The sequence below is a fragment of the Macaca mulatta genome, chromosome 19 (genome assembly GCF_049350105.2).
Source record: "Macaca mulatta isolate MMU2019108-1 chromosome 19, T2T-MMU8v2.0, whole genome shotgun sequence".
In the NCBI taxonomy this organism is placed as follows: Eukaryota; Metazoa; Chordata; class Mammalia; order Primates; family Cercopithecidae; genus Macaca; species Macaca mulatta.
Genome location: NC_133424.1, coordinates 1,920,913 through 1,931,465, shown reverse-complemented (window position 1 = coordinate 1,931,465; position 10,553 = coordinate 1,920,913). Strand labels below are relative to the sequence as shown.

Here is a 10,553-nt window from a genome sequence, read left to right as displayed (position 1 = left end):
GCGGGAGGCAACATGTTCCATTTTCTGTTTATTACTTGAAATCACGGTGCTCGTGTAGGTATTTTTTTTTTAATTTTATGTTTTCATACATGAAAGTCACGCCAGGTGCCGGGACCCCCACAGCCCGACCCCCCGAGGGTGGGTAATGCTTTCTTGGGCAGCCCTTACGGGGCAGAGGGTGGCGAGCCGGTTCCTGCCTGGAGGTTCCACCCGCAACCCACGGAGGCACAGACGTTATTTAAAAATCGTTAAAAAACAAAACAGAACACACATTTAAATAGGGTATCCAAGACAGTTCTTCAAAAAACAAACCCGCCCCTGTTTCTCCTTTTTTTTTTTCTATTTTTTTTTCTTCTTTTTTTTTTTTTGGAAAAACGAAAACAAAACAAAACCCCAAATCCTTGAGCTCTACCCTCTGGGACCCCTCCCTGCCCACCCCCCACAGAAAAATGTACAGAGCTACAGTTACAACACGTGATGTTCACATCTGAAACCATTAACTTTCCACACGTAAAGGGGGGAGTTGAGGACCTGGGGTTCACCTACGAGAACAAAGGAGGGGACAGGCAGGGCCAGGACAAGACCAACAGGCGGGGTGGGGAAGGGCCCAGACATCTCCGTTATCATTAAAAAATAAAAAGTGAGTGGGGAAAAAAAAATGCAAAAACTACCCCATTGAAATGGCCCCAGGAGGGGATTTGTCCCTCCCCTCTGGAGCCAGACACCCCTAGGGCAGGGGCACCGAGGGGCGGGGGGTCCAAATTAGACCAGCAGCGGACCCCGCCACGGGGGTTAATGCTACACGGAGTTGTTGCCCCCTGCCCAGGGGATTCACAGCTCAGCACCCCCTCCCATCCTGGCTGCAGGAGGGGCCCCCAGACAGTCCCAAATCCACGTCCCTCAGGTTGGGCCAGGAAGGAGGGCTCGGAGGGGGGAACTCCCCAGCACCCAGCCATTCTCTCTCCTTTTTCAAGAGTTCCCCAACCACTATTGGCTCAGTCAGAAAATTAATAGTCTATAAATACCCCAAGCTCAGGCAGGTCAGAAAACATGGGGGTGGGGGCGGAGGAAACAGCACAGTCTGCCGGCTGGGGCGGGGCGGAGGGCGGGCTGGGGGGGGGGTAGTTCCCCTCTCCCTTCCCGGCAGGAAAGGGTGCCACGCCCCTGCACCCAAACCCTGTGCGGACCCCAGCCCCAGCCTCTCTGCTAAAACGGCTTTGCTCCCCTTTTTAAAGAAATGAAGGAAAATGCAAAAAGAGACCAAGAAAAAAGGACAGGAGTGGAAGAGAAACAGTCCCCTCGTTGGCTTCTGTGACCTGTTGGCTTGCTGTCGCCCATTGGGTGCTGCTGGCCTGGGGTGGAGGCCCCGAAGTCTGCACTGGGGGGGGAAGGGTTCTGCGCGCTGTGGCCCCCTCCCCTTATCTGTAAAGTGCATAATGACGTATCAACATTTTTGACTTAAAACCTGAATAGGATCGGGGGAAAGGAGGCGGAGGAAGGGAGGGGGGCAGGTTTCTCCTTCACTCTCCGCCATCCACAGACTGCTACATATTGGAGCTGGGGAAGGTTGGCAGGGAGGACTGACCCGGCGCAGAGGTGAAAGGAGACAGGTAGGAAGAGGAGGAGGAGGAGGAGGAGGAGGAGGAAGTGAAGGAGGAAGAGGAGGGCAGGAGTGGAGGGTGAAGGAGGTAGGAAGCAAAGCCCATGAAGAGTCCAGGAAACCACAGTCTGAACTTTTTAAAAAAAGAAAAAAATAATAAAAAAGAAGGAAAAAAGAAAGGCTTGTGGCTGGGGGGAGTGGCCGCCTGCCCTCCAGAGCTGGACCACACTCTCTCCGGGGCTCTCCGAGTCCCCGCCGCCCTGGGCTGGGGTTCGAGGGGCGAGGGTGGCCGATCCGAAGATCCTAAGCCACCACGAACTCTGACTTGATGTCGGGGTTCACTTCTGGCTTCCACACGGAGTCCTCGAAGTCGAGGCCCAGGCCGGAGGCCTCGCTGGAGCTGCCACCGCCCCCGCTGCTACTGCTGTCGCTGCGGCCGGCCTTGCGGCTGGGTGACCAGTGGTACGGACCCCGCGCGTCCCGCCGGGCCTTTCTACGCAGCCGTTTCTGCTGCAGGAGCAGCTGCAGCCGTTCCACCTTGCAGCGTGTGGCGCGGTTTTCCGTCTGCCGAAGCCGGTCCCCTGCAAAGGAGGTAGTGGCCTGTGACTCCCAAAGCCTCCATCCGCTGAACACAGAGGACCACCCCAGACCCCAGCAAATGCCCCTGAGGTCAGGCACAGTCCTGCCCTCCCTGGAGACTTGTGCCAGCAAAGGAAACGGTCAAGGGCGTCCACCATGCCGGGCAGGAGGATTGCTTGAGCTCAGGAGTTGAGACGGGCCTGGGCCACAAAGCCAGACCCCTCCTCTACAAAAATTACAAAATTTGTTGGGCATGGTGGTGTTTGCCTGGAGTCCCAGCTACGCAGCTGGCATCTAATTCTCTAGCTCAACCGTGAGCTGGGAAGGTCAGGACTGTCCTGCCTCATTCTTCTGGGAATCCTACATGGAGGGGGCTTGGCCTCCTCTGTGATCCGAGGGGAGACACTTAGGGGTTGTACCTTTACTTTATATTATTATTACTATTTTTTGAGATGGAGTCTCGCTCTGTCGCCCAGGCTGGAGGGCAGTGGTGCCATCTCAGCTCACTGCAACCTCCGCCTCCCGGGTTCACGCCATTCTCCTGTCTCAGCCTCCCGAGTAGCTGAGACTACAGGCGCCCGCCACCACGCCCGGCTAATTTTTTGTATTTTTAGTAGAGATGGGGTTTCACACTATGTTAGCCAGGATGGTCTCGATCTCCTGACCTCAGGTGATCCGCCTGCCTTGGCCTCCCAAAAGTGCTGGGATTACAGGTGTGAGCCACTGTGCCCGCCCGATTTCCCGCTTTTAAACGGAGCTGGGAGGAGCCCCCGCAATGGGTGCGGAGCCCAAGGGCAGTACAGTGGCCATCCTCCCGTGAGACTCCGGAGGGGAGTAACCCGCCGTTTGGGAGTAGTGGGGAGCTGAGGGGGGGGGTTCCTTGCTTTTCCAAGTCACTGAAATGCTTAGGGGTGGGCTCTGGCCCCGCCTTGGCCTGCCAGGACTGACTTGGCCATTCACAGAGGCTCCAAATGCCATCTGGAGATGGTGCCCCGGGGGGGCCAGGAGGAAGTGGGCCTGGGGCACCCCGGGAACACACAAGGACACTTTGTGCCCCGACACACATGCTGCCTTCTCTCCAAGCTGGAGCAGAGCAGTGGCCACGACAGCTGCCGTCCCCCCCGGCCCTGGGCAGGTCAGCTGCTCCTGTGCCCACCGGCTCACACAGAGGGGCCTTGAGAAGCCCGGGCGGGCGGGGAAGGCGGGACACCCGAGGGTGGCCACTCACCCGGAGGCTTGCACATGCGGATCTGGCTCTGGCCCTGCAGCAGGGAGGCTGCGGGGGCAGCCGCGAGCTTCTCGCAGGAGGTAGTTCTGGGGGCCAGGTCGGGGGCCGGGGAAGCCGGGGAGCACTGGGCGTGGCAGCGGAGCTGGGCCAGCGAGGGGGGCATGCCCTGGTAGTGCCGGGTGGCGCTCAGGAGGTCATTGAGGATCTGCAGGATGGTGCCGATGTCACGCCGTGGCCGCCCGCTGCTGTCTTGGCAGTTAGGGTGTAGCGTGCCTGCGGGCAGAGGTGGCCGTGAGCGCCCGGCATGCGCACAGTCCCACACGTCCAGGACGGGCATCCACGGGTGTGAGCTCATGAGCTCAGACAGCAGGGTGGGCACGTGGGCTGATGTGCACAAGGGACCACAGGGCAGGAGCGGGACACGTCCCCAGTATGCGGGCACCTGGTGACCCGCGGCCTCCGGGGCAAGGCCAGGCTTGTGTGTGGGGATTCCTGGGGGACATGCGAAGGGAGCAAATGGACACAGCCTGCGTATGCCCAGAATGTGTGGAGCCGCCTGTGAGTGGATGTGGGCCCCAAGTGCACAGGGTCACGGGACACACGTGAGGTCACGCGTGTGCTGTGACACCCACCAGAGAAGGTCCCTGAGAAGACCCCCGGGGCGTGATTCACAAAGCTCTCGATGACGGCGCCGGGTTTTCGGGAGCGGGGGGCAGGGCTGGCCCCTGGGGTAGATGCAGTGCTGGCACCAGGACTGGCACTGCTGCTGGCCGTGGGGGAGCAGTCCATCTGCTGACAGGAGGAAGGGGCACGTGAGCACGGGGTCCAGGCTCAGGGGATCACCACCAACCCAGGGTCTAGAGATAGCCCACCAATCTAGGCTCAGGGAATCATGCACCAACCCAGGGCCCAGAGATCACCCACCAGGCCCAGGTCAGGAGATGATCCATCAAAGCACGGTCTAGAGATAAACTAGCCCAGGGTCAGGAGGTCACAACCAACCCAGGGCATAGAGATGACCCATGAGTCAAAGGTCAGGAGATCATCCACTGGTCCAGGTCAGGTCAGGAAATGACCCACCAACTCAGGATCCAGAGACAGCCCACCGATCTAGGCTGGGGGATCACCTACCAGCCCGAGGTCACAGGATAGCCCTTAAATACAAGGGACTCACCTGGGGCTAAGAGCACTTGTCCTCTCCAAGCCCTCCCCAGGACAGCCCACCCTTTGGATTCCAACCAAGGGTCACCCTTCCCTTCCCCAGGCTCACCTCTGGGCAGGTGGTGGAGGCTGCGTGGGACCGGAAAGAGCCGGCTGTGATGGGCGAGGGAGACGCAGGGGAGGGACTCGTGGGCACCGGGGGGACTCGGGCGGCACTGGACATGGGCCGGCAGGGTGAGGACACGGGGGAGGCTATGCTTGGGTCCCCCCGTGCAGCGGCAGCGGCGGCAGCGGCGGCGGCCAGCACATGGCGGTGTTGCAGTGGAGCGTGCTGGGCCGCGAGCTGCAGCTGTACGAACATCATGTGGTCGCCCACACGCAAGGCCAGTGTCAGTGGCGAGCGGCCCGACAGGAAGTCACTGACCTGCAAGGAGAGCAGTCTGTCAGCTGGGAGTCCCAGCCTGTGGCGCCCCCAGCCCAGCCCGGCCCAGTACCCCCGCGCTGTGACCTGGGGCCTCTCGCCGCCCCTCTCTGGGCTCTGGGGTCCCTGTCGGTGCCACGGACGCTTAAATAAAATGAATCTGTATTTCCGGAAGCCTCCTCCGCCAGCCCGGCCCGGCCCGGGCGCCGCTGGGGGCTGTGGGGACAGAGGCGGGTCAGACGGGGGCCTGCCCCTCCCTGGCCAACTCGGTCAGTTCTTGCAAGGGGAAACTGAGGCCAGAGGGGGCGGGGCCCAGCTGGCAGTCGCTGACCTCAAACAACCTTCACTTTGCGTTTCCCCCACCCTCATGGGCCCCTACATCCTCTCTGCCTGTGGATACGGGAGGGGCTCCATCTCAGGCCCCCTCCCAGCTATGTCACCAAGACCAGCAAGTGGGTGGAATTCCTGGACGAATTCTTCTGTCCTAACCTTTGCTTTCTCAAGATAAATATTTATCTGTCCTGGGCGGGGCGGAGGCCGAGGGGGCGGCGGCAAGGCTGCAGGAAGGGGCCCTGACCGCCCTGGGGCTGGAGTCCCAGAGGGCACAACCTGCCCCAAGCACAGAAACCCTCAATCTGCCCCCGTTCAGGGTGGGTGTGGGTTGGATCTGACCCTGTCCTCACCAAGCCCCCTGCTCTGGGTCGGGGCCAGAGCCCTGCTCTCCCCAGGGGCCGGGATGGGGGGGTGGAGGTTTCTGAGAAGTGACATAGGCTGCGATGACTCAGAACCGACCGCCTCCCAGCTCTCCCTCCTGGCTCTCCGCTGGCAGTGGCTGGCGTAACCTTCTCTGCTTGGGGCCCATGGGGAGGGGGGCAGGGAGGAGGGCAGGGCAAAGCCCCCACCCTGAGGCCCAGCCTGCCCGGCCCCCCTGCCCCAAGACAGCCTTTGCAGGAAGGGCCCGAGGTGGCTTCCCGAGAGCAGCTGGAGTCCCCACCACCACCCGCCCTGCAACTTCCTCCCTGGGGAGGGTAAATGGGCGGGCAGGACTCAGTGCCAGGCAGGGAAGCTACCCTGGGGAGACCAGTGTCTCCGCCCAGCCCCCCCCACCCCAGCTCCTTCCTGACGCAGGCACCCAGGGAGGAGGGTGTGAAGCCAACACGCCCTGGGCCCCCTGCCAACCGCAGCCCCCCAGCAGCGGGGAGCTCTGCTCACACTCGCCCCAGGAAATCACCTGCAGCCCCCCACCCTGGCTCGGGCCCCCGGCTCTGCCCCCACGCCACCGCTGCTGCTGCTGCTGTGGCCACCCCCCTGGCAGACCACCCAGCTCCCGGCCCCCGCCCTGCCCCCTCGATGCAGGACTCTACATGTCGCTGGGAAGGAAGAAGGGGGCATGGGCCTCGGGGCCAGGGAGGCCCGGGAAGCTGGCCACCCCCTCGCTGGGGCGGGTGGCAGCCTGCGTCCTCCACCCTGGCAGCGGGCGGATTGCTGAGGCCTGTGTCACCCTCCTGGGAGGTGGCCAGGGCCCTTGTCTGAGGAAGGCTCAGCCGCAGCCAAGAAAATGAGGAAAGAAGGAGGAAAAAAAAAAAAAAAAAGGCCGCAGCAAAACCGGGAACCGGGTGAGGGCCAGCCCCAGCCTCCCTCCTGGCCGCTTACTAAATATTTTCCTAACATCCTGTCTAGGCCTCGCTGGCCCCAGGGCTGGGCGCCCCCGCCCCCTCCTCTTTCAGGGTAGAGAACAAAGGCCAGAAAAAAGAGGAGGAGGAGGGGGTGACGAGATCCCCACCCTCTCACGATGGGGTCACGGAAGGCGGAAGGAGTGTCACCCAGGCCGCCGCCCCCGGCCCCTAGCAGAAATGTAAAAAAGGAGAAACTCGCTCTGGGGAAGCCACAGAGACTGGGGGGGGGGTGGGCTCCTCGGCGGGGGCCAGAGGGGGCTGGGGATGCAGGCCAGGGTGTGAGCAGGGATGAGGCCCGGTGGGCCAAGGTCACCCCGCAGGCAGTCTTGTGAAAGCCAGGTCTCCTTCCCCCAGGGCAGCCACCGTGGGAGAGAAAGCCCTCTGGGTCAGGTGGTGAGTCTTGGGGGAGAGGAGGTGAGGAGGCCAGGCCAGGCTGGCACCCAGGCAGAGTGGCACATCCCCTCCCCTCCCCCAGCCCCCTGGGAACACAGACAACTCCCAGGCACCATCTGTGGCCGAGGCACCCTGCCCCCGGGGCTGCCCTGTTAGGAAGGGGCTGGCGAGGTCTTACCTGCGTCTCCGTGAGACTCTCGAGGGCTTGCATCACAGACTGCTCCGGCCTTGAGGCCTGAGACTACAAAGAGAGGCAGGAGAGGGGCCTGAGTGCGGGGTCGGAATCACAGGCTGGAGCATGGGGTGGGGAGGGCCCTGCTGGCTGGCGGAGTGGGGGCCCCAGGTGGTGTGTGTGCGCGGACAGGTGCCGAGGGAGGGGCTACTGCCTGTGTGCGGGGGCCTCGGGGGGCACGCAGCCCCATGGCCATTTACCATGAGGCCCGCTTCCACGGTGGGTACCAAGGTCAGCTTGCTGCCATCACCCACGCCGAACTCCTGCAGCTTCCCCGAACTGAGCCGGCTGGGGGGAGGAAAGAAGAGCATGAGACTCCGCGGAGACGATACAGGGCCGCGGAAGCAGAGGCCGCGGGGGAGGGCTGTGCTTGTGTGGGGAGAGACGGATAAGTTCCCACCCCCAACCCTTCCCGGCTTCCAGATCCAGGGCCCTGAGCGCATGCAGGGTCTCTGTCTGGTACTGGGAGCCCCATCCTGGCGATTCGGACCCCTTCCCTCCAGTGGAACCCCCGCCCTGGACTCTGGCACTCTGGCACCCCCTCTGCACCCCAACCAGGCACTTTCCCCTCGTCTGGGCCCCAGTGTGCTCTATGCCACCTTCCCCCGCGCCCCCAGAGCAGCCTCTGCCTCCAATTCCCCAACTCTAGCCCTGGCTCGTCTTTGTGGGCGCCACGGGCTTCGGCCCGAGAAGAGGCCCTGGGGGCTGCGCCGGGCCGGGCTCTCCCTCCTCCTACCTCCCCGGCCGCCGCGCAGACAAAGGAGACCCTCCCCCTCCGCCCCTCCCCCGCCGGGCCCCTCCGCTGGGATGGACACTGCGTGTCCCCGGAGGCCCGCGGGGGGAGGGCTCCGGGCCTGCAGGCGATTTAAATACCAGGGGGGAGGGGAGGCTGCGGGGAGCGCTCGGAGGCGAGAACAAAGGGGGGAGAGAGACGCAAGTGGGGGGAGACAGCCAGACGCAGAGGAGGCCGCCGAGCAGATGCGGAAGCCGGCGCGGACGCAAGCGGGAGGGGGCGGCGGCGGCCCCCGCGCCCGCAGCCGGGACCCCCGCGCCGCCCTGGGATTCCTGCCCGCCCCCAAGGGGGGCCGCCGAAGCCCGGCCTGGGACGCCCTCGCAGCAGCCTTTGTGCGGCCACCCCGGGCGGGGGAGGGGGCCGAAGCAGGCGAGGCCGAGCAGAGGGCGCCCGAGAGCGCGCGGCGCGCCCCCGCCCCCCGTCTGGCCGCCCCCTGCCTTCCCCGCGCGGCGCGCTCTTTGTTCCCGCCCGGGGGCCCGGGCCCGAGGGGGCGGCCGGCCGGGGGCGCGCGGTACCTACGTGTCTTTGTGGAGAAGCGCCAGGCGCTCCTTGGGCACTTTCAGGCGCTGAGACAACCGCTTGCGCAGCCCCTCCACCGTCTCGTCGGGCGGCACGGCCAGGTCGTAGCGAGTGCCCGTGGTGCTGTGGATGGCCAGGCTCATGGGCGCCGCCTCGGCCGCCGGGCCCAGCTCGCAGGCGCCGCCGGGGGCCCCGCGCCGGCAGCTCCGGGCGCCGCCGGGCTGCGGCTCCATCCCCGGCGCGCGCTGGGGGCCTGGGGGCGGCGGGCGCCGCCAATCCTCGCCGCGCCTCCGGGACAGGGGCTATGGGCTTCCCGGATGCCGGGTCCTCCGGGCACTCGGGGGCGCGGAGTAGCGCGTGTCCTCCTCGAGAAAGTCCCGGCCGCGGAAGGCGAGACCGAAATCCAAAATCCGAGTGGCGCTCCGAGGTCGCTCCGGCTCCTGGGGGCGCCTTCCGGGGGTGGGGACGGCACTCGCTTCTCCTTTAAAGGGCGGCGGGCGCGACCGGGGCGCGGCGCGGGGGAGGGTCCTGGGGAGGGGGCGCCGTTCGGCCGGTGGCGCTGGGTGCAATCTGCAGCCCGGGTCGCGCTTCCTCGCGCGTCCCCTCCCTTAGCAACAGCCGCCGCCGCCGCTCCGAGGATCTGGGGGTGAAAGTAACAAGAAAAAAAAGTTATAATGTATCAACGTTCCAGGGGGCGGGGCCGCCGCCCCCTCCCATTCACTACTTACTCCGCCGGCCCCGCGCCGGCCAATCGCCGCGCGCGGAGCGCCCAGTCGGCCGCGAGCCCGGGCCAATGAGAGCCGCCGCGGCACCGCCCCACGTGGCGGCCGGGCCCTCCCCTCGCCCCGCCCCCGGCGCCCAGGCGACCAAGGGGAGCGCAGCGGGGGCGGGGCTGGCGCCTCTCCGCGCCCTCCCCCGCCCAGCCCGCGCCCGCAGCCATTCATAAGCGCCCGGAGCCCGCAACAAAGGGCGGGCGCGCCCCGGGGGGCGCGGGACCCCGGCCTTGAGACAGGCCTCGTCCCCCTTGCGATCTCCGGGGAGCGACCTGGGAGCGATAGGGGGCGCGGGCCATTGTTCCCGGCGCCGGGAGGGGCAGGAAGTCGTGGGGCCACCCCGCCGCGTCCGTCCGGGAAGAGCCGTGAGCGGAAGCGGGAGCGCGAAGTCTGCGCCTCGTGGCCGGGGTCCCGGGGCGGGCGGGCGACGGGGCGGCTAGGGCCGCGGCCCCCGGGGAGGGCGTGGTGAGTGGGGGCGGAGTTGGGGCTGGGGCGGGGCTCCCGCACCTCGGTGACGTGGCCGGGTGGCTGCTGCCGGGGACCCGCGAGCCCACCCCCCGGCTCCAGGCAGAACCCGTTTCCCCGAGGCGCGCCCGCCCGAGCCGTGACGTGACGCGGCGTCCCCGGCTGCGCCCGCGCGCGCTCGGGGATGCGGTGAGTCAGCAGCTCGGGCGCGCCCTCTGCCGAGCCCGCCTGGGAGCGCCGCCCGGAGTCCCGGGGAGGGGGCGCCGCGCTGCCCCTGGCAGGGGAGGAGGACGACGGGGCTCCGCGCGGGGGAGGAATCCCGATCAGGGACGAAAGACTAGTCGGGAGACTGGGACCGCGTGGCTGGGAAACGCAGGCCGGAATGGCAACCAGTTCAAGGTCACTCACGGGGAAGGGGGAGTGCCTGGGGGGCGGGGCGGGGGCTGAGGTCCGGCCAGGGCGGTGCTGGCTGCGCGGAGCCCCTCCCACCCCGCACCCCGGGGGGCTTCCCAGGACCAGAGGCACCCCGAACCCCTCCTGTCCCAAGAACAAAGAAAAGTGCGGGCATCCTCAGTCGTCTAGAGTGGGGACCTCTCCTCGGCCCGCAGGTCCCGCCCCTTACTCACCGTGCGCGGCCGGTCCTGCGTCTCAAATGCTGCGAGTACCCTCGTCCGGGACTGAATGCGCGCTGGCCGGGCCGGTCTGGGCCAAGC

At 65.9% G+C, this 10,553-nt stretch overlaps 1 protein-coding gene across 4 annotated transcripts; it reads right to left on the bottom strand.

Annotated features, from left to right (window-relative positions):
* Positions 1 to 20: 20 nt before the first annotated feature.
* Positions 21 to 10,544, bottom strand: MIDN (midnolin). Of its 4 annotated transcripts, none has more exons than XM_028838769.2 (9): positions 10,467 to 10,544; positions 8,603 to 9,242; positions 7,491 to 7,578; positions 7,237 to 7,299; positions 5,077 to 5,205; positions 4,678 to 4,992; positions 4,040 to 4,199; positions 3,408 to 3,680; positions 21 to 2,181 (listed from the first exon to the last, which is right to left on the bottom strand). In XM_028838769.2, the coding sequence occupies exons 2-9, from the start codon at positions 8,833 to 8,835 to the stop codon at positions 1,904 to 1,906; spliced, it is 1,539 nt and encodes a 512-aa protein (XP_028694602.1). In that variant the 5' UTR covers positions 8,836 to 9,242; positions 10,467 to 10,544; the 3' UTR covers positions 21 to 1,903. The 4 variants fall into 4 exon arrangements, with proteins under 4 accessions (XP_028694602.1, XP_028694603.1, XP_028694604.1 ...); XM_028838770.2 differs by having other exon boundaries at positions 4,040 to 4,196; XM_028838771.2 differs by lacking the exon at positions 5,077 to 5,205.
* Between the last annotated feature and the right edge of the window lie 9 nt (positions 10,545 to 10,553).

Excerpts from the sequence above, each read along its gene's own strand:
- MIDN (XM_028838769.2), bottom strand. The coding sequence starts at position 8,835 with ATGGAGCCGCAGCCCGGCGGCGCCCGGAGCTGCCGGCGCGGGGCCCCC. Across the intron at positions 7,300-7,490 it reads CCGTGGAAGCGGGCCTCATG|TCTCAGGCCTCAAGGCCGGA; the intron begins GTAAATGGCCAT and ends CTCTCTTTGTAG. Across the intron at positions 5,206-7,236 it reads AGAGTCTCACGGAGACGCAG|CCCCCAGCGGCGCCCGGGCC; the intron begins GTAAGACCTCGC and ends CTGTCCCCACAG.